This window comes from Pyrus communis, chromosome 1 (assembly GCF_963583255.1).
Source record: "Pyrus communis chromosome 1, drPyrComm1.1, whole genome shotgun sequence".
NCBI classification, from domain to species: Eukaryota; Viridiplantae; Streptophyta; class Magnoliopsida; order Rosales; family Rosaceae; genus Pyrus; species Pyrus communis.
The window spans coordinates 28,243,349-28,268,042 of record NC_084803.1 but is presented as its reverse complement, the minus strand read 5'-3'; the positions used below and the strand labels follow the sequence as shown (position 1 = coordinate 28,268,042).

General features: G+C 38.9%; 2 protein-coding genes across 3 annotated transcripts; one reads left to right on the top strand and one right to left on the bottom strand.

Annotated features, from left to right (window-relative positions):
• Positions 1 to 4,127: 4,127 nt before the first annotated feature.
• LOC137745380 (BTB/POZ domain-containing protein At2g13690) lies at positions 4,128 to 6,314 on the top strand. The gene is made up of 2 exons (XM_068485330.1): positions 4,128 to 4,929; positions 5,212 to 6,314. The coding sequence occupies exons 1-2, from the start codon at positions 4,246 to 4,248 to the stop codon at positions 6,154 to 6,156; spliced, it is 1,629 nt and encodes a 542-aa protein (XP_068341431.1). The 5' UTR covers positions 4,128 to 4,245; the 3' UTR covers positions 6,157 to 6,314.
• A 2,284-nt stretch (positions 6,315 to 8,598) lies between these two features.
• LOC137745001 (SWR1-complex protein 4-like) lies at positions 8,599 to 13,788 on the bottom strand. 2 transcript variants are annotated; one of them, XM_068484856.1, is made up of 15 exons: positions 13,451 to 13,788; positions 13,205 to 13,291; positions 12,929 to 12,994; positions 12,764 to 12,823; positions 12,582 to 12,638; positions 12,139 to 12,268; positions 11,893 to 11,963; positions 11,593 to 11,685; positions 11,423 to 11,470; positions 10,684 to 10,851; positions 10,387 to 10,497; positions 9,741 to 9,836; positions 9,351 to 9,419; positions 9,226 to 9,246; positions 8,599 to 9,142 (listed from the first exon to the last, which is right to left on the bottom strand). In XM_068484856.1, the coding sequence occupies exons 1-15, from the start codon at positions 13,562 to 13,564 to the stop codon at positions 8,984 to 8,986; spliced, it is 1,350 nt and encodes a 449-aa protein (XP_068340957.1). In that variant the 5' UTR covers positions 13,565 to 13,788; the 3' UTR covers positions 8,599 to 8,983. The 2 variants fall into 2 exon arrangements, with proteins under 2 accessions (XP_068340957.1, XP_068340949.1); XM_068484848.1 differs by having other exon boundaries at positions 8,599 to 9,096; positions 9,219 to 9,246; positions 13,451 to 13,787.
• Positions 13,789 to 24,694: the final 10,906 nt, after the last annotated feature.

Here is a 24,694-nt window from a genome sequence, read left to right as displayed (position 1 = left end):
CTCTTTCCAAAAGTAATAACCCCTCATTGCAAAACCTGTATAGTTTCCCAGAAAATAATAATACATACGTATATAAAAATCAGCCTCAAGAGTAGTGAAACTCAAATATATGCCATGTCAAGTATCCCAATATGGAAATAAGTAGCCATATGAAATAAATCAATGTAAAATGATATGTCAGCCGAAGTCACCTAACGTGACCTGTACGACTAAACCTATAGCTCATCAGATATGTCTGCACACAAGTCGGAACCACCTATTGTGGTCTGTACAACAAGGCTGGGTGCAAATAAGTACACTCAAGTGCTACAATCACGTGAAGGCTGTGCGAATAATCGCGGGTCACCTATGAGTCGGAACCACCTAATGTGGTCTGTACGACAGGGCTGTGCACCAAACTTGGATCCAAGGTAAGCATGCGGTGCGGGAGGTGAACATCACGTGAAAGACTATGCCCTGGCCACGGACAGAAGCACTAGCCTCGGGGTGCAGGATAATGATCTCTAAATGCATCTACTTATAACTACAAACAATGCATCCACTATCATCAATATATACTCACCTAAAGCTTACCTAGGCGTCCGCAGCATCAAGCAACAATATGCATATCTATACTAATGCATACTCTAAAGCATAATGCAATTGACATGGCATTTAATTTAAAACAAATTTCTCGGAAAACACAAAGCATATATACGTATATATAGAAAACCAAAAGCCCACTCACTGGTATTTAGCTAGATCGTAACCCCTGAGTCTTGCCTAACTGCACTCGTCCTCCAGAAACGTCTCACTTATATGTGAAATTACTATTTTAACATTAATTTTAAGTACATAACCAAAACCGTGTAATAACTTCTCATACGTTGCTCAATTGGGGTGATTGAATATTACATCGTCGCCTACTCAACACCACGAGCATCCCCATATTTTTATAATAATTTTTCGACGTCCCATGCGCCAGCCACGCACAGGCACGTGCTAGACACGGATAGAATTTTAAACGCCATTAGGGAATATTCCCCTAAATAATAGAATATTTCGTTAACTTTACCTGACACCGTTAGTATATTCTGTCAAAGTTGACGGAATATTCCCCTTCCTTCTCCGGTCGTTCACCCGATTCCGGTGCTGATCGCTGCAGCGTAGCCGGAAACTGGAAAAATTTCAAATTTAAATATCTCACTCAAATCTCAACCAAACTTCACAAACTTTACATGGATTTGAAGCCCTGAATGAGTAGAACATGTTCTTACCACTTTGAAGTCCTAAAACTGACGGGAACTAGTTGGAAAATCCTTCAATATTCCGGTCAAAACTACAACTCAAGGAACTGACATATCCCAACATCCAAAACCTTCCAAAACTTCTCTATGATCTATGTGAAGTTTTTTTAAGACTCCCTTAAGCCCTGAAACTTCGTAAAACATCCACGATCACGATGGAGTAGCAGAACACCTCGCTGGAGCTCGCGAGTTCCCGGGTCTTCGAGGTTCTTTCACAAAACTAAGGGTACGATTAGGTTCTTGACCTTGCAAGGAACTCGAAAATGACCTCCTAGTTCGATATGTGCAAGATGAAGATGGTTGGGGGTGTGTGTGTACGGACTGTACGGACAAAGGAAAGATCGACAGAAAGGATAAGGGTATGTACATGTGTGCGAATATGTGCGTGTGGTCCGAATTGGACATAAATAAAAGGGATCTTAAGCCCTAATTGGGCTGCATATTTAGGGCTAACAATTGACCCCAAAACAAACCTAAAATTCTAATTGGACCTAAGAAAGTCGGAGGTGTGGTGATTGGTCCATTTCCTTAGTCCAATTACACAATCGTTTATTCATAATATTTTCATTACGAACCCAACTCGACCCTAAATCACATCAACACTCTCGTGACATCGAGTATGATTTAATAACATCAACGGGAAAATAATTTAAAACCATATACATACATTCACATCACTACGACTTGAGGGTATAATCGTCATTTTCACACATTCAAGGATAAAATACATTAATTCAGGACGGGTCGTCACAACCTACCCCCTTAATAAAATTTCATTCCCGAAATTTCTATACACTAACATAACAAACCACTAATATCCATAAAATAAGCGTGGATAAATATCTTGCATATGATCCTCCGTCTCCCAAGTGGCTTTCTCCACCAAGTGGTTCATCCACAAAACTTTCACCATGCGCACAGTTTTGTTCCTAAGAACCTTATCATTCCAGTCTAAAATCGTCACCGGTTCCTCATCATATGTCATGTCTAGATTAATTTCTGAAGGTTAAGGAGGTATCACATGTAATGGATCAGAGACATAATGACGAAGCATAGAAACATGAAAAACATTGTGCACCCGTGATAATTTTGGAGGTAACTCAAGTCTATAGGCGACTTCACCGACTCGCTCGGTGATCTGGTATGGTCCAATGTAGCGAGGACTTAACTTACCTTTCTTACTGAATCGTAGAATGCCCTTCCACGGGGATAGCTTCAAAAATACCCAATCTCCAACTTTATACACCCTATCAGTGGCGTGTTTATCAGCAAGGCATTTCTGTCGATCCTAGGCCGCTTTCAGGTTAGCTTTAATTACGTGAATATTCTAGGTGGTCTTATCAACAATCTCTGGGCCCACTAACACCCTCTCACCAACTTCTGACCAACAAAGAGGAGTACGACATGGCCTACCATATAGTGCCTCGAAAGGTGACATACCGATACTAGAATGGTAGCTGTTATTGTAGGCAAACTCAATTAAGTCCAAACGCTTATGCCCAGCGTCACCAAACTGCAATACTGAAGATCTCGACATATATTCTAGTGTTTGGATAGTTCTCTCATATTGCCTGTTTGTCTGTGGATGATACGCCGTACTATAGAGCAATCTCATACCAAGAGCTTCCTGGAAAGCCACCCAAAACTTAGAAGTGAACCTAGGATCCCGATCAGAAATAATACCAACCGAAACACCGTGGTATTTAACAATCCCTGATATAAATAACTTAGCTAATCGGCTTAAAGAATAGTTCTCTCAAACTAGTATAAAGTGTGTTGACTTAGTAAGCCGATCCACTATCGTTTATTCGTAATATTTTCGTTACGAACCCAACTTGGCCCTAAATCACGTCAACACTCTCATGACATCGAGTACGATTTAATGACGTCAACGGGAAAATAATTTAAAACCATAGACGTACATTCACATCACTACGACTTCAGGGTATAATCGTCATTTTCACACATTCGAGGATAAAATATATATTAATTCGGGACGGGTCGTCACAATATTACCTGCCACATGAATAAGTTTCATCTTCTCTGAAATAAATAAAAAAATTGGTCTCTCTCCAAAATACAGTTTTATTTGTTTTCCTCAAGAAAACAAAATGATAAATGTATGAACAAAATTTTTGATAAAACCTTCTATTTGCCTATCATCATAGACAAGTGTGACCACGATAAAAACCAATTCCAATACATCAAATAAGAAAGCTTTCTTTGTTGCCGAAGGCATGTTTCTATCCCAAATGTGCAAGTTATTAAAACTAAAATTGTTTTTGGATGAGAAAAAAATAAGAGAATATTTTTGCTCACAACTCTTAAGTGATGGTGATTCTCACCAATCTATTTATTAATGTTAAAATGAATTTAAATTTTGAGATATGTACCCTGAATTGACAAAAAATTAAATGAGTTTAAATTTCGAAATATGTACAATGAATAGAAAGAAAATTAAAAGTTAAATGCATCAAATGATGATAAATAGGATAATATTATCACCATAGTGTGGCAAGCAAAAATGCACCAAAAATATAAATCAATTTTATTTTTTAACAAACGATATTATCGTAGGTGAGACTGTGGACTAGCAATAATATGATTCAAACTCATTTTAGCGAGAATTGAACTTAAAATTTTTTACTAACTAATAAAGAGAAATACCACTAAATCATAATATTAAGTATGAATAAATCCCAACATTTTTAACATTACAGAACAACACTCAAAAAATTCGCAGGTTTTCCAAGAAAACAAATAGAATCTCCCCAAAAGAGCAAGAAATAATAATAAAGAAAGAAGGAACAGCCCTCTCTCGCACTGTCACCTGCAGAAACAAAGAAACGCATCTTCTCAGAAAACAATGCCACTGCAACATATCTCTCTCTCTCTCTCTCTCTCTCTCTCTCCGTCTCTGTTACTCGTGACCTGACTCGGTAATCCAAAACTCATCGCCATGGACGATTCCTTCCGCAAAAGACAGAGCTCCTATCGAAGATCATGGTGTTGCTCGCTGACAGTCCCGCCTTCAAGCCCAGAAGCCTTCGCAAACCCTAAGCACTCCAAACCCCTTCACAGCAACAGCAAAAAATCCAGCACTTTGTCCAAACACACCTCCATCTCCGTCCCCAACTCGCCTCAGAGCTCCAAATCCGGATTGGGCTTGGTGGGTCGGATAGACCCTCGTCGGATCTTGTCCCCGGGTCGAGTCTCCCCAATTGATTCCAGTCCGCTTCCGGGTTCGATCCAAGAACCCGGCCCCATTCCATCTCCAGCCGTCGGGGCTACGACCCATTTGAAACCCGAGAGTGTTCGGACGCCGAGCCAGAGGGTCCGGCCTGGTTGTGGGAGCAATGTGTTCGACGTGAGGTTGAATTTGAGGGGGAAAAGAGGTGGGGGTTTGATATTGGAGCTGAATTCGGAGGTTTTGAGTGCGAATTCGGAGTTATTTGCGGGCTTAATCAGGGATTATAGAAAGGGTGTGGTGGGAAGTGGTTCAAAAATGTGTAGAATAGAGGTGCCAGAAGTTGAGAATTTGACAGTTTTCAGAGAAACCATTGAACTTATGTTTGATGAGGATGATGATGTCACGAAGCGCCTCTCCAGGATGGGAGTATATAAGGTTATTGATGTGCTTGAGGTTAGTGCTTTGCTCCCTCTTGTATTTTCTGTTTTCTTGGCATATTGATTAACTTTCGAGTTTTTAAATTCAGATTTTTTTTTCTCTCGGATTTTGTTGGCGTAATTTGTAATAAAAGGGAAGGAGTAACATTGATTAAAACCAGTTAGAAAACACCGGATAGTTTAAGGTCGACGGACATTGATAAAACTACAATTTCATCAGTTTGTGGAAACTTTGTTACTATTTATGGAGTATGTTTATAATATGAGTATGCATTGTTTTGAATCAAATGTTTACTAGGCATCAGCAGGCATCATATTCACAAAAGGTGTCTTGTCCTGTTTAACATACCTTGAGGCTGTTCCTTGGACTGAGGAAGAAGAGGAGAAACTTAGGAGCCTGTTTACAAGGTTTAAGTTTGATGATGCAACGACTAAGGACATTTTGGCCAGACTTTACTTGCTCGACTCTTCTGTGGATTCTCAACAAAGTTTAGCCAGACAGCTTGTTTGGTCTATCACCACTTGTACAGATGTCAACGCAAGGAACGAGCTCAAGTTGCTAGTGAAGGGTCTGCTATGCAGAAGTTCAGTGTATGACAAGGACGATCATGACCTCAATAAGGATGATATCTATGATGTCTGTCAATCCTGTCTCACTTCACTTGTTACCCTCTTTCATGAGGCCTCTGAGTGTGACGGCATTTCTCATGAGAGACCTGTTAAGGAGACAGGTAAGCCCATGATTGAACGCATCTCAAGGCAGGTTGATAATATCAATTGGCTGATAGATATCCTGCTTGATCGGCAAATCGCTGAGGAATTTGTGGATATATGGGGCAATCAGCAAGAACTGCTTCAAATGCATGGCCAAACATCTCCAATGGTTAGGTATGAGCTGAGTCGTGTATCAGCAATTTTACTTGTTGCAATGGGGACCAGAAAACTGCATTGCGGTTCAAATTCAAGATCAGCACTTCTCGAGGCATGGTTTGGTCCAATGCTCTTGGACTTTGGTTGGCTGAAAAGGTGCCAAAAAGGGCTTGACATGAAGGGTTTGGAGGAAGCTATGGGTCAGACACTCCTTACACTACCCTTGAACCAGCAGTACATTCTGTTTACGGAATGGTTTCAACATTTCTCGAAGCACAGCACTGACTGTCCTAACCTCAGCAAAGCCTTCCAGATTTGGTGGCGTCGGTCATTCCTTAGAGGTTGTGAAACTTATGCTATTGAATCCAGGTAACTAGTAGACCTTCAGTTTCCAGTACTCTTGCAATATGGCAGTAGTGTAGATGAAGAGATTATGAAGCATGAAGAAATGAATAATGTAAATCAACTATGTAGATTGTTTTTTGTAATAGCTCTTGGAGCATGAAATGGTATCAGAATTTTTTTACTTCATTAGTTTCTTATACCCATGAATAATATACTTGCTTTGCAAGCTCGCACTGAAACTGTCAAACATGAAAAGAAAAAGAAATAAGAGAAAGAAGAAAAGAAAGATGGTGGGGATAGGACCTATTGTTAATGCTTCACAATGCCTGAAGCAGAGTACTAAAGGTAACTTAGCAGGAAACTTTGAAGTTAAGGTGTAAAACCCTATTGGCTTCTAGGCTGTGTTTTGGTCTACTATTTCTTCCATCATCAACGCCCATAACCATATCGTGTTCTCCTCTCCACCTATGACAAACCAAGGCCTGCACCAGCTTCCCACCACAACTGGGGCAACGCCAATTCCATTCGTGCCCCTCTCCAACCTGCCCATTTATATATGTCGGTTTATTTGCTAATACTAACCCAAAAATTACCTAAAGAATTGTCGAGGAGTTCATTTTGGAGGGTATAAAAGTTTCAAAGGGAGACAAACCTGCGAGTTTGGCTCAGTAGATTGAGAAGTGACGAAGATGCGGATTGTTCATAAACAGTCAAGGTTAGGATTGTTGTTGTTCAATTGTTTTTGCAACATGTGAGATTTTATGGCTTTTTATTTTGGGTTAATCTCAGTTTACTATCATAAAGTTTCTTGGTTTTCAATATTTGGTACATGAAGTTTTTTTCATTCTAGTCTGGTACATAAAGTCATAATTTTGGAACACTTTCATACATCTATTAAGTTTTCCTTCGTTAACAGATGATGTGGCGTCCACGTGAACAATGACTAGGTGACACGTGTCAACATAAGCCCACATGGATATTAAAAGATTAAAAATTAAATGATAAAAATTAAAAAAAATCTCAAACTTCCCCCTCCCTCTTCAACTCCTCTCATCTGATCCATCCCACTCATCCCTCTTCACATCCCTGACCCACCTCCTCCCTCTCCTCCACCATCTCCACCTCCCCTCCCTTCTTTCTCCCTAGATCGACCCACGTGAACCATCTATTTGTTCTGTGATCCTAAAATTCTCCATCGAAGCCCTAATTTCAGTTACCTTTCGATCTCCGCAGCATCTGCATCTCACCTGCAAACGGATAAGAAATGGTTGGGAGAGATCGATGGTGGTCGATGGAGAATCAGACGAACAAAGATGGAGAAGATGAGGTGTAAAGATTACAGTGCTCGCTCCTTCGGTTAGGTTCGCGTGGGTTGATTTGGGAAGAGGAATTAAAATATTAATTTTTTTTTCCCTTGTCTTCCTTTCTTCCTCTGTCTCTGTGTCTCTCTCCCTCCTTCTGAGAAAACCAGTAGCCATCAATCTTCCCCCACCGATCCAACCCCGTGGGTTGTCGGAAATGAGTTCCCAATTGGATTTTTGCCCGAGAAATTCCTCGAAAATCAAAGACGCAGGGGCTACCGAAAATGGTTTCCCAATTCGGTTGATCAATCTTCCCCCACCGATCCAACCCCGTGGCTCTCCACCGTTGTCAAATTAGGTCGATGGGGGTCGGAGGTTCGAGCTCATGAAGGTCATTGAAGAGAAGATGAGGGTTGGGTGGGTGGGTGGGTGGGTGGATGGGTGAAGTCGAAGATGGAGGGGGAAAGGTGGATGTATGACGAGTTGAAGAGGAGAGGGTTTGGTGGGTTGGTGCAGATGAGATAATGGAGGGATAAAGGGAGGAAGGAAAGGTTAGGGGAGGTAGAAGACAGCCCAAAAACTTTTTTTTTCTAAATTTTTAATTTTCACATGGATCTTAATGACACGTGACGTTCAATCATTGTCCACATGGACGTCACGTCATCAGTTAACGGGAAATTTAACAGCCAAACTAACGGATATATGAGACTATCCCAAAATTAACACTTTTAAGTTCTAGGACGAAAAAAAATTTCATGTACCAAATATTGAGAACCACGAAACTTGAGGATAATAAACTAACATTTACCTTTTTATTTTTGTAGTTTACTGGTTCCAATGAATCAAAGGTTAGAAATACTTTTGTTTGGGTTTTGATGTTGGTTTGTTAGGACTTGCTTTAATTTCACCATACCCATTTATATGAACTGCGGATGAAAGCTGCAAGCCGCCGGGTAAATGTTCAGTCACCTGTTGTGCGAGGAGAGAGATACCCGTTACACGAGAGGAGACGGAGACAATTAGAGAGATTTTTCTAGATGTCCGGAACACGGCCCGTTACACTGTCATAAGCCGATGGACAATTGACGAAAGAACTTCCCCCCACTTATATTACAACACTTAATGTACTAGGTCGTGTTCCTAATCAGCATTTCAACATTGCCACTCAATGAGCTAAATACCAGTCTAATATTGGAATTAGCAAGAAATGTATTTACATAAATATAGCATTTCACATCGTTTTAGCCTAATGTGGTAATTCGGACTATTTATACTTGGACAATTTCCTCAAGGTTTAACGGAAATTGGAACTTCCACTTATGCCATGCACATTACTCGGCGCTCCCAACTCAGAATTACTTTAAAAAGCTGGTTAAGTCCATCATTGCCGGTCACTGTTAACTACCAACTAGAATTACTTTGCTAGAAACAAAAACCTCTTCTCCTACTTCGGTTGCTACTACATTTGAAACCATCGGAAGACCTGCACCAATTTAATTATGCATTCTGCATGCCGGGTCAACTCAGAGCTGATTTGCTTACTCAGTTCTGGAGCTACAGATCCGATGCCCTTAACTTTCTAGGCCTTTTAGACTGCGCAGGCAATGATGGAGCTTCTGCCCTACCAAGGGCTTTTCGTTTTTGGTCTCGTTTACCGACTCTATCCCCTGACATCCAATGGATATAAATGAGGTCAACGGTACTAGAAGTACACTCAGAACAACCAAAAGAATCAGACAAGCAAACAATAAACAAGCGTGTAGGATGACACAAAATTTCCTATTATCACCTAATACTTCAGGAACAAAAGTGCGATCCTGATCACCACAATAAGAAGACAGTAGTGTCAGAAAAATCTCATCGTTTGAATCACAAGATAGCTTATCAATTGAGAAGCCTGCTACAAGTATGGACAACAAACCTTGGGTGTGCCTGGTGTTTCGTACAGACCATCACGATAAGATGAGCCTTCTGCCTCCTTATGTTGTAACTGATAACCAAAAGTATTACTTATGTCAAATAAAATACAAAACTGAAGAAAGATGCACTCTTCATTTTAAAACTGCAGTTAAGCAACCAAATTATTTGCAGTTAAACAGAAATAAAACCGCCACAGATGAACAATGATGATGTTGTTGTTCAAAAGACAGTGAGTTTGGTTAAGGAAATTAGAATTACAAAACACACCCCGTGCTAACACTTGGAGATAACCAATATCATCGATACATGTTTTAGGGGATATACGATGCTCTCTAAATTATAAATGAATATTTACAGTATTTATAAAAGATAAAGCTTAGCTAAGTAACACCTGTTTCTGAAGATTCAGTAGCGTCAATATTTCTTTTCTTAGATCAAGATGCTGTGCACAAACGGCTTTAGTTGGAACTCCTGGCTTTAAATTAACCTGTAAAGCAAAATGCACAACTTTACTCTTTTAAAAAGCAATAAATGAGGAATAAAGATATTCATAGGATATGTTGCTCTGAATATAAATACATACTTTGCAATTTTGAATGGCAAAATTCTTGATTATCAAGAACCAAACAATATAACTGAGCTTATTACTAAAACAAGATAAAAAGAAATGAGCAAACAATGACATCTAACTTTCATATAGAATTTAAGAATACACAAAGCAGGATCGCCAAATACCGCAAAGCATCTCTCTTCAATGGAATTCTATAAGTTGTTATGACAAGAAGTAATTGTCTAGAAATTCATCCATATTCATGAATGGACAGACAGTGCAATGAAACTGAATTACCAAGTGATTTAACCTCTATCATGATAAGGTAAAGGAAATTTAGAGCAAAGCGAAGGTGAAATTTATGAAACAAGATCAACCATGGTAACATGTAATGGATCTGAAAATTTGCTGCACAAGATTATGCTACCAAGTTTGACAATGAAAAAAGCATCCATACTTGATCAATAGTTCAAGAAGTAGTACAGACCCCAAGTTCTTGCAAACTTTGTTCAACCCGCTTGATAGTCCGAAGTCCAGCAGATGAGCTTGCAGCTTGGATCATTTGGTCAAGTGCATATGTTCTAAGATACACCCGAAGCTGGAAATTTTGTCAATCAACCAGTCAATGAACTCGAGAATGGATATCTTACATATTTCAAAGAAATTAAGTACAAGATTTTCCTTGAAGAAAAAAAGGATACAAACAGAGGAGTCATGCAGTAGTAACTTTCACGGGAAAGGAACGAGGATATAGAACAAAATCTGGCAAACCATTTAAACATACCATGCGGAGAGAAACTAGAGTAGAGGCATTCTCTGCCATTGAAGTTGAATGTGCAACCATTGCAGGGGCGAACTCAGAGTTAGATGGAGGTGATAGAGTCTCACCAAAAACAATAGCCCTCTCACTATCCATAGTAAATGTGACAAGCAACTCTGACTCTTTAGCATTCTGAAACACAGAAAAACCAAGTACATACGCACAACACTCAGATGCATGCACATAACTATTCATTCTGATTTTAAAAATTGAACAACCAATACATTGGCATAATATGATGTCTATAGGCCATAACCCTTCCACAAGTTGAGAGTCACTAATAAATACTTTTAACAATTCTAGTTAATAGGAAAAAGGGTCATTAACGGATGCTGGAATACCTCCTAATTCAGGAAATAGGGTTTAGTGGTTTACCAATACAAGGAGGAATGCAGAGCCAATGTAAAAGTAAATACCTTGATATCACTTAGAGTCTAATTTTACATAACATACAATGTATCTATCTATAATGAAGTACACTTGAAGTTAACAAACATACCCCTACCACAAAGAAAAGAGGTAAATCCAAAACCTTAAAAAAAAAAAATGGATAGCTATGTGTAATACAGAGCAGTATACTTTGGAGAAGCATAGCGGCTCATTCTACCCACAAAGTAGAAGTGACAAGAAAGTACAGTTTCCTAAATGGTAGTGAACTCACCAGTAAATAAAAACAAAGCATAGTATCTAACGGTAAACTTACCCTTGCAGCCATGTGTGACTCAGCTATTCTTTTGGCTTCTGCCAGAACCTAAGATAATGTACAATGGATCAAACAAGTGAATGAATGTATCCAATTGAAAAATCAAATCCCCAATTAATGTTGCAGGGCCACATTAAAGAATCAATCACTCTAGATTGATGGATGAAAACCTCATAATCTTTTCTCTCTTGGTGCTTTGTTTGAGAGAGAACCATGGACAATGCTCGCTTGCGATCTCTCTCTTGTGTAAATTTGTAAGGTTCCTAAACCAAGAGAAAACAAGAGAAACCAAAGCAGAGAAACTGTAAGTAAAGAAACTAATAAGGGGTAGCCCAGTCATGTCTGCCACCAATGCAAGGTCTATAAAGACGAATACATACACAGCTGAATTAACTTATTCCCAGAGAGATTCTCTGCCAACAAAAAGGAATTAATATTTGCCTAAAAGATCAGTTGACAAAGCTACAAACCTTAACAATAGGATGCTCTGAAACATTTCCAGGAAATGCCGCCGCTCTAGCAATTAATATAGATCGAGATACTACAATAAATAATGGGATAATCAGCATCTGCAATAGCCAAGTTCAATGATCTTTTCTGAAACAGTGAATCATTTAAAGATTCAAGCATAGAAATTAAAGCTTAACATGAACATCATAAGAGTGAACCAAATAGTGAGCAAAAAAAATTTCATAAAGAAAACAGATAGACAATACCTTTGTAATAGCGTTCCTTCAGTTCTTCTACAGTACGAGAAGACGAGAACCTGTCTGCTATCACAATGAAGCGTAGATCAAACTGTTGACATAATTCAAACAATTGATCTGTCTCCTCCTTTGTCCACATCTAATGGAGACACAATATAACAACGGAGAATGAGGCAATGTACAGCATTCTCACAATCAATTCCTACTTCTAAAGCTTAATAATCGGTGAGGCTGGAATTTCAGATGGCAATATTTTCCTATAATTAGAACACTTGAAATCATTTCATATGATGAGGAGCTGGATTTTAAAATCTGAACCTAAATTAAATTAAAAAAAAAAAAAAAAAAAAGCTTCCATATTTCCATCTAAAACAGCACTTATTGAGGCCCTAAAATCCAAATACCCTAAATAAAATGACATCACACAAATAAAATCTTAATTTGATACCTACATCATCAGTCAAATGCTTCTCATACTCCTCGTCTGTGTACTTGACAACGTCCACAGACTGCACAGATTTTGAAAAATAAAATCAATATATAATATGTATTCACTTCACCTGAAACAAAGTCAAATTATATGTTCATAAGAAAAGGGACAATCCTTTCCCAACACAATTAAGGATAGTTGTACCTTGTTATACTTGGCAAAGGAGTAGTCACCTGTAGGCGGGATGCCATTTACAACTATAACCTGCATAGTAGCAGTGACTAAAGTCATACACACAGCCCGACTGGAAAAGAAAAAGGAAAAGAAACGCGGAGCTTCGAGGCGTGCTACAAAAGGTCCAAAACATACCCAGTGGTAGAGCTGTAAATTATCTTTCCGGGCAGAACTAGTAAAAGGAAGCCACTGCCAAGTGATCTGAAAGCATAATTCCAGACTTAGCATAACTGTAGTCTGATTGTGGAAGTGAAATATCTCCAAAAAATAAATAATAAATAATAAAAAATCTACATGAAATCTATAACGGGCTACATCTCCAAGCAACTCAAATATATAAATCCTACAATCTTTTAGCTTCCAGTAATACTACAAATGTGAGTAAATAAGCAAATGATGAACAAAATTAACCTTTTCATCAGTCGGAGGCCTTTTTTTCAGCTGTAATGGCTCCACTGCCGGCATGAGAGGTGGAACACCCCCGGTAAGCGCATACACCTGCAACTCGAAAAGCCCGAAAACGCATTATCATTTCAATTTCTCAATCGTTCAAGATTATACAACCAAAATTTGATAAACCCACCATGCATTATCCCCGAAATTTGATAAATTTAAACGAAATCCGAAAAACCCTAAACACAGACAATCAAATCGTACCTCGCGCGAAATGCCATCTGGTTTTCGCTGAGATTCCTTCAACGGCCTAGATTTCTTCTCCTGGGATGCGGGATGCGTGGATTTGGGCAAGCCCAAGATGTCCTTGGCATCCATTGCAATTTCCCCCAACAATTTGGGGGATTCTTACTCTCCGAGGCTTCACGACGAGCCACCGCAACGTGCGACTTCGCAGAAGGGTACGCGAGGAAGAAGAAGCAACGGGCCTAAAATTAAAAAGAATCGGGCTGGACCCATTTGAAAATAAAATGGGACAAGGCGGAGCTGGGTGCCTAGGAAAAGAACCAGATATATGATCATTTCGTAATAACAAAAATAGGACATTTTGAATATGCACAAGTTATTCACATGCAATGCACAACAATTGGACAGAAATAAGATTCTTTCTGCACCTTAAATTGACCTAATTTCTTTGTATATAAATGGTTATTTCCTCCCACCTAGACGTCATTTGCACATTTCTCCGAAAATTTCTCTCGCCCAATCGTCAGCTCGAAGAACCATAACTCACCCATCTTCATCCAACAGCCCTCTCTCTCCTCACCTACGATACTCTCATACGCCTGCCCTCTTTGGACCTGACTCTGTCGGCATCGTCCCTTCGACGACGCCTAAGAAAAAGGAGTGTGATTCAGATGAACCCACTCAACCCCAACATCTTTCGATTCAAAAGCGAGACTCGCCAATCAATGCATTCGCTTACCCTTTTCGGGTTCGATGATGTGATCACTAGAGTTCACCATAGCCCGGTCAAGGCTCCTCGGAAGGTTTGCGGTCGCCTTATAAGGTGACTTTCACCATTTTCTAGTCTTTTGGGGATTTGGGTTTGGATGGATTTTGAGTATTGTGAATTGGGGGCTTTTTTTTTATCTATGGAAATTTTGTTTCTTGTTTAGGTTTTGGATGCAACTGCTTTGCAGGACGATTTATATCCGAACCTTGTCGATTGGTCTTTGCACAATGTGCTTGCTATTGGGTTGGGAAATTTTGTTTATTTATGGAATGCTTGTAGTAGCACGGTAATATCTGGCTTTACTTTGCTTCTCTTTCTTATTTTAACATTGTTGTTGTAATTTGAGGCAAACGTGGATGTTTTTCAATGTCACAAGTCACAACCTTTTAATGACTACAACTTTTTTTCGATCATGTGTGAGTATTTTTCTTGGTGTATGTATGAAATTGATCACTTTGAGTCTTTGCCGATGTAATATTTTTTATTTTACGATTGAATGTTACTTGCAGTTAACAAAGTTATGTGACTTGGGGATTGATGATAGTGTCTGTTCCGTTGGCAGGGGTTAACGTGGAACTCATCTAGCAGTTGGAACTAGCAACGTGGAACCCATTCACATCTGATAGACATGTTGCATTCTTAGACATTTGAAATTGAGATGTTATTTTTATATTTATAATATTGCAACGTGGAATTACAAGTCTAGTTGCAACAGAATCCACAATGTAGATGTTTGAGCAACAAGTTTGTGACATTGATATGGGGAATACGATCCTTAAACAACAGAACGCGTGAAATATATTGCAGAATTTGTGGAAAATTTTTGTTATTAGAATGTATACTAATACAAATAACAAGGTCATATCTAGCTGTATATTCTTGTCTAGTCTGTGGTGTGACAAGGCCCACCAACACATCACATCAAATATTGATAGGGCGGAATTAGACATTATCTATTTACTCATTCTAGAATCTCCAACTTTTGTTTTGATGTCCAGATTCCATAGATGTCTTTAAGTGTTCATTGTTGTATGGGAATATGAATAGGTGAGTTGAAACCTCCATGCCCTTCTCATTACATTGTGGATTTGTGACGATGTTTGGTAATATGAGTCTAAACACAATAGGATTCTTATTTTGGTGACTTCGATTTGTTCGATTTTTTGCACAATTATTCAAACATGAATAAAATTTTAATTAGTGGTCTAGTTATATGTGACATGCTTCTTCTGTGTTCGCCCTTTGTTAGAACCAAGTCAGTGTATACGATAATCAGATTAGGATTGTATTTTATGTTACAATTAGATATTCAACACAGTTGCATGGGAGCAACAAGCAACGACAAGAGTGAAAAGAAGAAGGGAGACAGAGGTGAGATAAAGGAGGAGGAAAACCCCATCACCGTCATCCTCAAGGTTGTCAAATGCGTCAAAGATTTTGGAGGTATAATAATATTAAATCCTTCAAAACCCTTTGCTTAACTATTGCATAATAAATTCTCAAGGTCCACAAGCCAGGTCACTATGTCTACTTCTAGAGAAAGAAAGTGGGAGTGAGAGAGAAAGCGATCTGAATGGTGGTGGAATTAGGGTTGTACAACAAAAGAAGCATCAGAGAAAAATGCACTAGTACAAAAAACACTTTGCGCAACGCAGGTCCTTCGTCGCGCAAAGTCAAAAAACGTCGCGCAAAGGCAAAAAACGTCGCGCACAAACCGTCGCAGCAAGGCAGTGACAGAAGGCTTTGCGCGACGCAAGTAACCCCATCGTCGCGCAAAGACACTTTGCGCGACGTATTTTGCGCAACTCAACATCCGTCGTGCAAGTTTCTTTGCACGACGCATGTAAAGGCTTCGTCGCGCAAAGTGTCTTTGGGCGACGTATTTTGCGCGACTCAACCTACGTCACCCAAGATCCTTGCGTGACGTATTTTGCGCGACTCAACCTACGTCACTCAGGATCTTGCGCGACGTATTTTGCGCGACCCAACCTACGTCACTCAAGATCCTTGCGCGACGTAGACTATAGTCGCTCAAAGTGTCTTTGCGCAACGCATGTTCCCAAGTTGCGCAAAGATACTTTGCGCGACGCAGTCTACGTCACGCAAAGATACTTTGCGCAACTTGGGAACATGCTTTGCACGACGTATTGTATGTCGCGCAAAGTGGAAATTTGGTTTTGGTAAAAAATATTACTTTCTTAATTTTTAATAATATTGTAATTAAATTCTAAATAATAATTAATTAACCAAAGAAAAGTATTTAATTATACAATATATGAAAATGTACATACAAGATGCCCAAATAAAAAAGAAAAAACTACAAGTAATCTTCTAGGTGAAGTGGCTACTGGGTATCGGCAGGGTGAAGTGGCTCGGAGGTTGAAGGTGTAGCAAGATCAGGTATTGGTAGTGAGATTTGGAGGCCGGTCATCTGTATGGCTCGTATAAGATCTCTCATCTGTCCGTCATAAGTATGCAGCTGCTCGCCCTGGGCCCTTATCTGCTCCTTCAGCTGCTCGCCCTAGTTTTTTTTTTAGCTGGCCAAAAATACTTAAATGGTGAAAACCCAAAGCTTAAATTTTCACAAAAAATTCAACATAACTTCCCCTAATAGTATAGCATTTCCCAAAATGATAATATAGCATTTCACAATCCAACATAACTTCCCCTAATAGTATAGCATTTCACAATCCAACAAATTTTTAGCATCATAAAAATAATAATTTTAAAATGAAAAAAAAAATACAACGTAGTCATCAAGAATTAGAAAAAAAACTACCTGGATGGGAGGCCTCACCCTCGACTCTGGATGCTGCGGAAGTGTGATCAGAAGGGTCCTGCTCACGACGACGTCGGTGAGGTCGTCGTGCACTGAGCGGGTGAATGGATACTGATGACGTCGATGAGACAGGCACCTGGGGCCCCATAGGAGTAGCCTCAGTAAGGGGTGTAAGAGGCGCATTGGTCTCGCTCCGACGACGAGTGATCAAATGCGACATCTATACACTTAATTTGCGTCGGCTTCGAGTTTGGCGTCACTGCCTTGCGAACGAGAGGGAGAAAGATGAGTCTTAAAAATCAAATTCGGATTCAATATATGGGAAAGAGGGAAAGAGGGAAAGAGGGAAAGAAAAAGGGAAAAAGGGAAGAAGGAAAGAGGTTTATATGGGAGGGAAAGAGGGAAAGAAATAGGGAAAATCAAGTGGTCTATTAATTATATTAAGTGGTCTATTAGATTAAGAGGGAAAGAGGGAAAGAAAAAGGGAAAAAGGGAAGAAGGGCTCACACAATCATCCATGTGGTGACAAATGCTTCATGTCCGGTTACAGTTGTCAAGGGCTCACACAATCATTTTGCAGAACCAGAAGGGAAGAATTGCTGTACAAAGTTAAATCAATGGTATATACTACTACAACTATTAAAATTAAAACAAAATTCAAGTTTTTGTATTGAAATTTAATTGGGTTTATGCGATAATTAATCGCTCAAACAAAAAAAATTGATAAAATGAATTGATGATGTTACCTCAAATTGTCCAGAATTGCTAACAGAGGGGATGAGCTTTGCAATGTGAAGGGATACATCATTGTCATTGTTAATCAAGTATTTAGTAACTTCTGTAGAAACTTCAATTACATCTTCATGTTCCATGTTGAAGGACTCCTTTTTGTGTTTAATCAGAAGCGTACAAACACATTGTTCCATGTTGAAGGACTGCTTGAGAAATCTTCTTCAACCTGAGAGAAGCAGAAGAAGAGTGCCACCCGTCCCCTTCCTACGCAAATTCCATCTGAATATCGAAAGTTGTCAGCAAGATTCTATCACCTATGCAAATATCTCCATCATCATCACATTCAAATCAACTTTAGTTAATTGGATTAACTTTAATAATTGTAATAGGAAGTAATGATTATGTCCAACCTTCGGGACAACATTTGTAGAAAAACTTTAGTTAATTGAATCAACTTTAGTTAATTGAATTAACTTTAATAATTGTAATAGGAAGTAATAGGAAGTAGAAAAACTCACCAACGAACGCCAGGCATTAAAAAAAGGGACCCTGATACAAAAAGCGCCTATCAAATTTATCAATTCGCGTGACGTAGGTATACAATTCGACGTCACGCAAAGTGGTTTTGCGCGACGATTAAAGTGTCGCGCAAGGTTTTTTTATTTTTTTTTAAAGTATTAAAAAAATTACCAAAAATGTGACTTTACTCCTTTCAAGTTCAATTTTTATTTCACATAAACCCCGCAATAATATATTATTCTAAAAAAAACCCATAATAATTTTTTTTACATATATTATTCAATTCCATCTTCTCCTTGGTGATTGCATTGAGGCTTGATCTTGGTGATTCCACAGGCTTACTCGTGAACTGGGCTAGAAGATTCTTTTGGTTTCCTCCAATCGTTGATTTTCCACAGGCTACTCTTGAACTGGGCGGGAAGATTCTTTTGGTCTCCTCCACTCGTTGATTTTCCTTTGTGCTACTCTTGAACTGGGCAGCAAGATTCTTTTGGTCTCCCCCGAAGGTCTGAGCTTCCTCCTTTTATCTGTTTCTTTGTTCAATCTTTCCAATTCGTATTGAAGAGGGTTAGAGGATAGCTCAGCATATGCAGTTGTTGCTTGTCTCCACATGCTACAATGTATCATTTTCACTTGCCTTACTTGCTCCCCTTTGCAGAAGTGGTCCCTTCTCTGGAAGTGTATCAACCGTTGAAGATGACTACTCGAGAGCAACGATAGGTAAGCAACCAAGGAATAGATTCCAGGCAGTCGGACCCAGATCGGAAGACTGACTCCAAGTGCCGGCTGATTGCTTCTTTCACTTTGCCATGCGAGTAAGAACAAGGACAAAGAAAAAGACAGGGAAAGAGCATGATATGAGATACTTTTGCTTTTGACCTTGATGATATGAGATACCTTTGCTTTTGAAGAAGCGGTGAATGAATCAGCACATGTATTTGTTGTGCTTGTCTCCACATGCTTCGATCTACCGTTTCCTCCTGGGTCATCTGTACTCTAGGCATCTAGTATCTTCTTTGGGGAAGAAGAAAAAATTGAGTATTTCGAAAGGCTTTGCTGGGAGTGCGCCCTCAAAGGTGAGGAAGAGTTGGGCATTTTCTTCAGGTCTGCCTTGCCATAAAAGATGAAGGTCGACATATATAGGGATTTCTCAATAGCAAGTGGTGGTACTGTTCTTTTACCCTTGTCGACAAAAGTTCTGAACAACGCCTCTTCGATTTCTGAACGACGCCTCTTCGATTTCTGAACTTCAAATAGTGATGACTCTTCGATCTTTGAATAAGCGGCCCTTCGATTTCTGAACAAACGCCTCTTTGATTTCTCGAGCCCAGAGCCAAACGGCTCTCTTCTGTCCATTCCCATCCCCTGTGCAGAAGGATAATAATATTATTTGTTGTAAACCCCGAAGCCCTTTGTTCTCTCTAGAAAAATGAGAGACATCTCTCACTACTCTCATTTCAAACCTCCACGCGTCTTCAACTTTGTCAGAGATATGAAAAGCCGAGATTGTGTCTGAAGAGTGTTGACGAAATTTACGCAGGAAAATCCGGTGGTTGTGTCGCAAAGTCTTTATAGAGGTGATCGATCACCTCTAACATGCACACTTTGAAGATTGCCTATCCGTGAAAATCGTCTCCGACCCTTTGAGATTTTACTCCATCCAACCCTTCTCTTTTAACATCTTTGAAAATGGCTAACCCATCTAACATTTGCTTAGATTTGAGTCTCAGCAGTGATCCGGTTGCGCCGCGTCAAGGTAATGTATGGTGCCCGTCTTTCTTATCTTCTAATGGCCCTCTTCAGGTGAAGACTCCGTGATGACGGATGCAACAACAGCTACGATAGTAGCTAGGAACCTCCTTACTCCCAAAGATAGTAGGCTGCTTTCAGGACGGTCCGATGAGTTGGCCGTTCAAGAGTCCCTCGCTCTCAGTGTTCAGTGTGCGGGCTCTGTGTCCAACATGGGCCAACGCCTGCTTGCTCGATCCCGTCAAGTGGAATCATTGATGGCAGAGGTGGAAAATCTTAAGCAAGAGATCAAACAGCTTAAGTACGAGAATAGAAGTTTGCATGTGCTTGCAAATAACTATTCGACGGGTATGAAGAGGAAGCTTGATGAGCTGCAAGAATCTGAAGGTCGAATTCAAAGTGACCGTCAAAGGCTTGCGGCTTATCTCCAGAGGCACCTTTTTCCTGGGTCATCTAGCGTTCCACCCAGTATTGAGGCCTCGAATGCTCTATCTTCGATGCCTCCCGCTCCGATGCCTCCTACTCCGATGTCTTCCGCTCCGATGCCTTCCGCTTCTAGAGTTTTGCCACGTAGTGGGGCTTCACGTAAACAACCTTTGTGAAGGCTCCATCATTCTGCCATGTTTTTATTTTTATTTTTTTTTATGAACATGTTTTGTTTTATTCAGTGTATTTTTTTATTTTTTTATTTTGTTTTATTTTTTATGAACATGTTTTGTTTTATTTTTTTTATTTTTACTCCAGGATATGTTCACGAATCGGATGAGAACTCCGAGTCATAAACTAGCACCTAAAACAAGAAACAAAACAAGATTAAGAATCTGGAATAAAATAAAAACAAACGAAAATAAACAATCCAAGGGATTAGCAAAGTTGCTAATCCCCGGCAACGGCGCCAAAATTTGATGCGAGATTTATACGCACACAAATTAAGTTGCTAATCCCCGGCAACGGCGCCGAAAAATCACGATTTAACGGTTATATTAACTCCGATTTTGATGATTTTTTACAACTACACTCCTTGATCTTGTATGAATGCAAGAAACTCATTTGATCGTCGATTTCAAATATTTACACAAGTGGATACCACAAAATCTTATGTTATACTTGATGAAAGCATAAATATACTCCAAGTGTTAGTGAATCACGATTTAACGGTTATTTTAACTCCGATTTTGATGATTTTTTACAGCTACACTCTTTAACCCTATATGAATATAATGAACTGATTTGATCGTCAATTTAAAATATTTACACAAGTGGATACCTCAAAAGAAAAAGGCAATGCAAGAACCCTAAAAGAAAAGGAAAAGGGCAAAAAAACAAAAAAATTCATAAAAAGGGACTTTGCGCGGCGTAGTACAAAATATATAAATTAAAATCTACTTACTAAATACATATACCATTGAATTTGATGGGGGTACGAAATTAGATTCAATGATTCAACCGTCAAACTTGTTTGTATATACTTTGAGATCGCATACGCAAAAAATCGCAAAAAAAAAACAGTCAGAGATCAAGTAACGGGACAAAAAATTTCATCAGTTATAACCAAAAATCACAATTTAATGGTTATTTTAACTTCGATTTTTATGATTTTTTTACAGGTACATTCCTTAAGCCTACGTCACGCAAAGTTGGCAAAAAAAGGGTAAAGTATTCTTTGTTTGGTGCCAAGATCTTGCGCGACGCATAAAACGTCGCACAAAAGGCATTTGCGCGACAGAACTTTGCGCGACTAAGGCTAACGTTGCGCAAAATACCTTTGCGCGGCGCAGGAGCTCATGCGTCGTGTAAAGCTGTTTTGCGCGACGCCACTCTTTGTTGCGCAAAGTTTCGTCGCGCAAAGTCCTTTTGAGCGACGTTTTGTGTTTTTGGTCGCGCAAACATACTTTACGCAACGAAATGTTATGCGTCGCGCAAACATGTTTTTCTACTAGTGATGGGGACGCTTCAAACATGCAGGAAAGCCAACGGTGCTATCAAAGACTCTACAAAAGTCGGCCTTGCCCACATCAACAACGATTACACGATACCAATGTTCCCTTTTCTTTAATCTCATTTGATTTATTAGAAGCAATAAAATAAAGTTTAGATCTTGGTAATCCGAAGGAATTGAATTTTGATTTTTGGATTTGGGTTTGTTTTCTAAGAATAGGATTTGGATGTTGCGATAGTTAACCACATCAAGTGTCTACCCAAAGAAAAACACCTTAGAATTCAGTTTCTAAATTTTGCAAATTTTTTAGATCCATTATTTTATCAAAGGAGTGGTTGAACTTTGTTCCATAGATGTGAACCAAAGAAGGAAGGGAGGAAAGGGCAGTTATGAAATCAGAGGCGCAAAAATAGTCACATTTTTTAAGAGAAAAATAATCGCGAGAATTCTGTCATTACTTACACTGAAAAGGTCTCGCTCTCTCTCCAAATTTCTTGGTGATTTGTTGAATGTGTGTTGGTTGTGGGTTTTTTTGCAGATAATTGAGAATGAATAGCTTCAATTAAGAAAGTAAGTATATTTGATTTCAATGTATTGTATATGGATCGTTCTGGGGAATTATTATTGCTTTAATTGTGTGTTTAATCAGTAATGCAGTGAACTAGAGTTGTTGTAGTCTATGAAATGAATAAGATGATCATTGAATATTGGTTTTAGTGATCGGCTGATGCTATAATTGGTTGTTTAGAAATGCAAATTGTTTGATGAACTAGGCAAGTTAAGGTTAAATTGGAAGTTTAGAGAGATTTTTTAGCTTAGTAGAATTTGCTAACCCTTTGTTTCTCTAATATAACTGCAGGAATTACTGTGCTGAGATTGCACACAACATTTCCACCGGGAAGAGGGAGGTGATCAATGAGCGTGTAGCCCAATTTGATGTTGTTACCAACAAAATTGCCAAGAGGACAAGTAAATCTTGAAGTTGTTTTGGTTTATTTTGCTGTGTGTTTTCCTACAATGCTAGTTTCAGAATTTTGGGAGAAATTTTATTCAAGATGCTACTTTGTTTTCAACTTGGTGCTGTTGAATCTATACTATTTTACTAATGTAGTCATGTTTGACGATATTAAGTTCTACCAACTCGTTTGATTTTGCCATATTTTTGCCAATTCCTCGAGTAAATTTTTTAGTATTAATTACTCTTTTTATTTTTACCATCTAATGTCACTTTTTATTAAATTTTGGAATTCAGTTTGTTTTAAGTTTCTTACACTTTACAGTTCATTCGCCTAAATGTTATCATAATTTTAGTACTTAGTGAATCGGTTTTTGTCTTGCCATGTACATGTTTTCAATATGCATTATGCATATCATGTGCAGGACATGTGCACCTTTTGTGCATGACATGTGCATCTTTTGAGCATGAAATGTGCATAAGCAGTTATATATTCTTTTCGAATGATTATTAAATACGACTCACTAAACATTACGCATTTATCAGGTTGGGATTGCAATCACAGTGGTTTGAAAAGTTACAGAAAGTAATTAAAGCAATTATCCAGAGAACATTTTTTCAGCAAACCAACATCGAAAATGATAGCAGAATTCCATTATAATAATAAAGGCAAACCAACATGGGAGGGGCAGGCAATAACCTATTTATAACTGAAAGCTCATCGGACAACCACGACATATGCATGTGTTGAGCATGTAGTGTGCATGACCTGTGCATCCTTTGAGCATGAAATATGTAAAAGCAATTATATATTCTTTCCAAATGATTATTAACTACGACTTACTAAACATTGCGCATTTACCGAGTGGGGGTCACAATCATAGTGGCTTGAAAAGTTACAGAAAGTTATTAAAGCAATTATTCGAAGAATATTTTTCGGCAAACCAACATCGAAAATGATAATGGAATTCCATTATAATTAACAAAGGCAAACCAATATGGGAGGGGCAATAACCTATTTATATGGGAGGGGCAATAACTCATTTATAACTAAAAGGTCATCAGACAACCACAACATCCACAAACCATGTGCATGTTATTAGTATGCAGTGTGCATATCATGTGCATATGTAGAGCATGTAGTGTGCATGACATATGCATCATTTGAGGTCACTGACGATATTTTGAAGAGAGTGTTGCCTAACGACATCCACAAACCAGGCGCTCGAATGAGGAGATCTCGCATAGTTGCATTAAGTTCTTCAACTTTAGGGCTTGCACTTTAGCTGGCTCCAAATAATGCAAAAGTGGCAGATGAACTATGTCTTTTAGAACCCGATGGGCTATCAAGCACTAGAGAATCCGTAGGAGCTCTGGATTATCTTGACATGGCCAGAAACTTATTGAAACTACAGAACCTATTATATTTACCCATGACTTTGGAGGGCCAAGAATGATGGGAATGTGTTTGGAATGGCTCTGCAATGCAAACAAGAGTCTCCCAATAAAAAGTACCTTGTTAACGGTTACTGGCCCTTGCATGTCTTTGCCAATTTACAAATAATCAAGCTCACTATTCAGTTACACCAATATATTGGATACCATCATGCAACACTTATCTTGTAGATCGTGATTTGGAACATACTTCCAAAATCTTATTCATGTACTTCGGCCAAAGATTCTTAACCATATTATAGAGTATTATATTTTAACGGTTTGACAGTTGGAGATCCCTTGTTGTACACTCACATGCCTCCATAATTAGGTAGCTTAACCCCAAAGATGCTGGTGACACCTCTCACATCATAGTGCCTTTAACA